We start from the raw sequence: 4,919 nt of genomic DNA on the forward strand, positions 1-4,919 counted from the left end.
TTCTTGCCTCCTTTATCAAAGATAAGGTGACCATATGTGTGTGGGTTTATCTCTGGGCTTTCTATCCTGTTCCATTGACCTATATTTCTGTTTATGTGCCAGTACTATACTGTCTTGATTACTGTACCTTTGTAGTATAGTCTGAAGTCAGGGAGCCTTATTCCTCCAGCTCCATTTTTCGTTCTCAAGATTGCTTTGGCTATTTGGGGTCTTTTGTGTTTCTATACAAATTGTGAAATTTTTTGTTCCATTTCTGTAAAAAATGCCAGTTGTAGTTTGGTAGGGATTGCATTGAAACTGTAGATTGCTTTGGGTAGTAGAGTCATTTTCACAATGTTGATTCTTCCAATCCAAGAACATGGTATATCTCTCCATCTATTTGTATCATCTTTAATTTTCTATTTGTATCATCTTTAATTTATGTTCATTTTGTTTATGTAAAATTTTGCCTCATACATTTATATTGGCTTGCAAAACTGGCTCTCTTTTACGTGAAGAATTATGTATTTTTGTACATTTACAATCCTAGAAAATCAGTTTATATCATGGCAAAATTCTGGAGTAATTGTTTTAAGAATATGCCATCTAGCTGTTTCTGTTTATTTTTCTAATTTACATGCATAAAATATCCCTAAAATCATTTTACATTTATTGTTATTTCTAGTTAGAAGCAAGAAGCCTTTCCTTAAGAGTTTGCGGAAAATTTTGACTATCAAAACAAGAACATGTTGTCTCTTCCTTTCCTTTTGTTCATACGTTCCCTTTTTTTATACAGTTCACTGTGTAAATTAATTTTAGTTTGATTCATGATTTTTATCTACAGTGTGCCTTGGCACTTTGGAACATAATGATGGAGAATAAGGAGAAACCTCAATTCTCAGGAAGTGTGTAATCTGATCAAGCTGTCAGCACTAACAGCGATGAAACGTTTAGAGAATGATTGGGTAGCAGCAGAGTCTTACAGACAGCCAGTGCAGTGGGATTAACAGGAACACGGTGATTGGGATTCTAGGCAGAATGGAGTTTGTCTGATTGAGTTCAGATGTATGTTTTCACACAGGAGCCACTAAGCTGTCTGAAAGGAGAGGGTATTTTATAGGGATATGGTGTTGGGCATTTGTTTTTGGTTTTGAAGTCTGCTTTGTGTGCTATGTTTCTTTTTCTGCCTTTCTTGGTTTTATCTCTCTCCTTAGTCCAGGTTACTTAGAGTGTCAAGTGTTACATGTCACTTCTTTGAAATTATATGAGTTTGTCTGCTCTCTGTGATATAATTGCTTAGTTCTCTAGGAAGGAATGGCGTTTGACCTTTTTATATGCATATACAGATTGTACTCTTTTTTACAGATTCATCACACTTGTGAAACGTGCACTTGTGAAATATTTATAAATGAAATCATGCTTTCCCTTTGACATTTTTAATAACTTTGGATATTTGTTTCACTGTCGTTTTGAGTGTGTGTGTATGTATGTGTCCTTTACAGGTGAAAAAAAACTAGGCATGAAGAGACTAAGTAAGTTGTCCAAGGTTAATAACAGAGTTGCAGCTAAAACCTAAGTGTCTTTACCTTTAGAACAATCAATTAGGTTGTATAGGGAGAACAGCATGTAGTTACATGCCATTGGCATTTACACATTTGAGATGAAAGTGCTCATTCATTGCAGTCTATTTGAATTCCTGGCTTGTTTCATATCTGATGGTTTTCATTCTTAGCAATTTTTGTAATCTTCAATTTTTTTGTGAATAGTACCAAGTACATTTATTTGCTAGTGGTGCTATGGAATTACTAGGGAGGCAACGTTGCTATATCCTCACTTGGGCTTTATTCCTTCCCTCAGCTTGCAGCATCTGAAGCTGGTATTTCAAATGCCTATGACCCTTTAGGGAGGGAGATTGCCAGGAATTTCTCATCTCTTTTTCTATTTCATGTCTCACTGTCGATTCAGATTTCCACTGGATGCAGGGAGGTTGCCTGTGGATAGGCGAACTAGTTGGGAACCCTTCCACAAATGGTGTGGGTTTAACCCATGTCTGTTAAACCTCTTCAGTGCCATTGTCCAACGTGCTACACAGATTAGTGGGTTGTAGATAAATCCACACCAAAATACAGCTCCACTGTTAGGATGATGGATTTCTTAGTACACTCATAGTATCTAATTGCATGCTAAATCAGTGATGGCTGTCTTTAACCTTTTTTTTTTTTTTTTTTTTTTTGGTTAGTGTATTTTTATAAGTTGAGTTTTGGTACTGAAGAGGCATTTTCTTTTTCATGCACTTTTAATTCTGCAGGTTTAGTTTTTATATGACTTTGCCTTCTCTTTTCAATTTATTGGAATTTTAAATGTAAACAGTTAAGTATTCTCTTAAGTTTCAGATTTATTGTTCTAATATTTTCTTTTAGCTTGAATATACTAAGAGGAAATTTTAATAATTTTATCAATTTAAAATATAAATTAAAATCTAAAAGATATATAAGCTAGGCTCTTTTTTATAAATGAAAACTAGCCCTGCAATAAAATAGAGTATCTCTATTTGGAAAATATTGTCCTCAACCATATAATTTTTGTGTATTTAATTAGTGATGATTCATTAAGAATTTTTGTTAAGTATTATTTTGACTGTAAAATGATTCTAAATACTAGTTTCCTTTTTAAAAAATTTACTTGTTTTTTTTTGGCTGTGTTGAGTCTTCATTGCTGTGCACAGGCTCTCTCTAGTTGTGGTGAGCGGGGGCTACTCTTCATTGAGGTGTGCGGGCTTCTCATTGTGGTGGCTTCTCTTGTTGCGGAGCACGGGCACTAGGGCACGCGGGCTTCAGTAGTTGTGGCTCGTGGGCTCTAGAGCGCAGGCTCAGTAGTTGTGGCACACGGACTTAGTTGCTCCATGGCATGTGGGATCTTCCCGGACCAGGGCTCGAACCCGTGTCCCCTGCATTAGCAGGCGGATTCTTAACCACTGTGCCACCAGGGAAGTCCCAATACTAGTTTCTTTTTGTGTACTTAAATGTATTTGAGATTAATTTTAATGAAAATAAAATTTAATAAAAAACTGAATGATTAAATTATATGTCTATAATAATGTCTTGATTAATGAATGTGTCAGAGAGTGGGTATCTGAGTTATTGAAATTTTCCAGTTAACTGAAGGTTTATCCAATTATGCAGTGAACTTGCATAGGATGAGGATGCTGACATTAGGGGTAGGGATTTGTCTGTTAAGCTCTTTTTTTGTTGTATAAATCCATAGAAACCCCATACTCTATCATTAGAAAGCAAGCATTTTATCAGACTCAGAGCTTTAGGTTCATAATCAGTTCATTAATTGTAGAATCAGTACACCTTGAGGGAAGGCTCATGGAATTACAGAGCTAAACTTGTGATCCTTTTCTAGACATAAAATTACAGAACTAATCTTTGAACCGTTTCTGGAACCAGTATTTCTTAGCCAAGCAGTGAGATTTTCAGCAGAAGGAAGGATTTCTGCTGTTCAGGGTTCCAGTACTAATTGTGACCTGAAAGTCATTGAGATGTATGCTGGTTATCTGTGGTGAGAGAGATTTAGAACATTGTTAGATGATGAAAACGTATATATATGTGATATGTATATATGATAGATATTAGGTAGTCTCTTTGTTTTTTCCTTTTGTTAAACATCTAAATTCTATCAGCTACTAGTTGGCATGCAAGGAATCGAAAGTAAAATCTAGATCTTCAAACTGGCTCGTTTTTCCCTCCAGTAGATGGGTAGTTTTTAGTGTTTGGCTGTTTACTAATTTTCCATGAACTTTCCTGTTTTCTATTAGTTTGTCTCCTTGGTCAGAATGTTTCTGGGGAGAATTATCAGTGTTAAGACAGGTGATTATTTATTTCCATGCGGATAGAATTATAACAGTTACAAGTACTATAATTGTGGTTTCCTTTCCCTTAAAGGAGGAATTCCGAGAACTTCGAGAACAACCTAGTGATCCTCAAGCTGAACAAGAACTAATTAATAGTATCGAACAAGTGTATTTTTCTACGGACTCATTTGATATTGTTAAATATGAGCTGGAGGTAAAAAAAAAATTCATTAACTTATCTAAAGCCTATTTTGTTCAGTGACTGAATTTGTGAGTGAGGTATGAATGCCTTTTAGGGACATTATAGTTTTTTGATACCAGGACTGGTCTATGATGACCATATTGTGACTAAATGAACCATCAGCATTGTTTAAAGATGAGAGTATTTTTAAAAATGTAAAATTAAGTGCAGCTATAGAATATTGGTCCAGGAAATATTTTTGTATTTTTGGTTTTTAACTGTTATCACACAATATGTTAGGATGCTGTCTCTATCTTATTTTATGTTGGCTAAATATGTTTGGGAAAGCTCTGAGACTTTTAATCATGAAAGTATATTTACATAATTGTTTAGTCATAATAAATACCCCATGCCTTAATTTTTTTTTAATTTATTTTTTTAACATCTTTTTTGGAGTATAATTGCTTTACAATGTTGTGTTAGTTTCTGCCGTATAACAAAATGAATCATCTATACATATACATATATCTCCATATCCCCTCCCTCTTGCTTCTCCCTCCCACCCTCCCTATCCCACCCCTCTAGGTGGTCACAAAGCACAGAGCTGATCTCCCTGTGCTATGCGGCTGCTTCCCACCAGCTATCTATTTTACATGTAGTGGTGTATATATGTCAGTGCCACTCTCTCACTACGTCCCAGCTTACCCTTCCCCCTCCCTGTGTCCTCAAGTCTATTCTCTATGTCTGTGTCTTTATTCCTGTCCTGCCCTTAGGTTCTTCAGAACCTTTTTTTTTTTTTTTTAAGATTCCATATATATGTGTTAGTATACAGTATTTGTTTTTCTCTTTCTGACTTCACTCTGTATGACAGACTCTAGGTCCATCCACCTCACTACAAATAAC

The 4,919-nt window shown here is 35.4% G+C and overlaps 1 protein-coding gene across 2 annotated transcripts in view; it reads left to right on the forward strand.

Annotated features, from left to right (window-relative positions):
• Positions 1–4,919, forward strand: part of VPS50 (VPS50 subunit of EARP/GARPII complex) — a 138,737-nt gene that overhangs the window by 18,358 nt on the left and 115,460 nt on the right. For both annotated transcript variants that reach the window (XM_024130486.3, XM_028490011.2), the window contains exon 3: positions 3,927–4,049. In XM_024130486.3, coding sequence (XP_023986254.1) covers positions 3,927–4,049 — 123 coding nt within the window. The remainder of the gene's footprint in view (positions 1–3,926; positions 4,050–4,919) is intronic.

The sequence above is a fragment of the Physeter macrocephalus genome, chromosome 5 (assembly GCF_002837175.3).
Source record: "Physeter macrocephalus isolate SW-GA chromosome 5, ASM283717v5, whole genome shotgun sequence".
NCBI lineage: Eukaryota > Metazoa > Chordata > Mammalia > Artiodactyla > Physeteridae > Physeter > Physeter macrocephalus.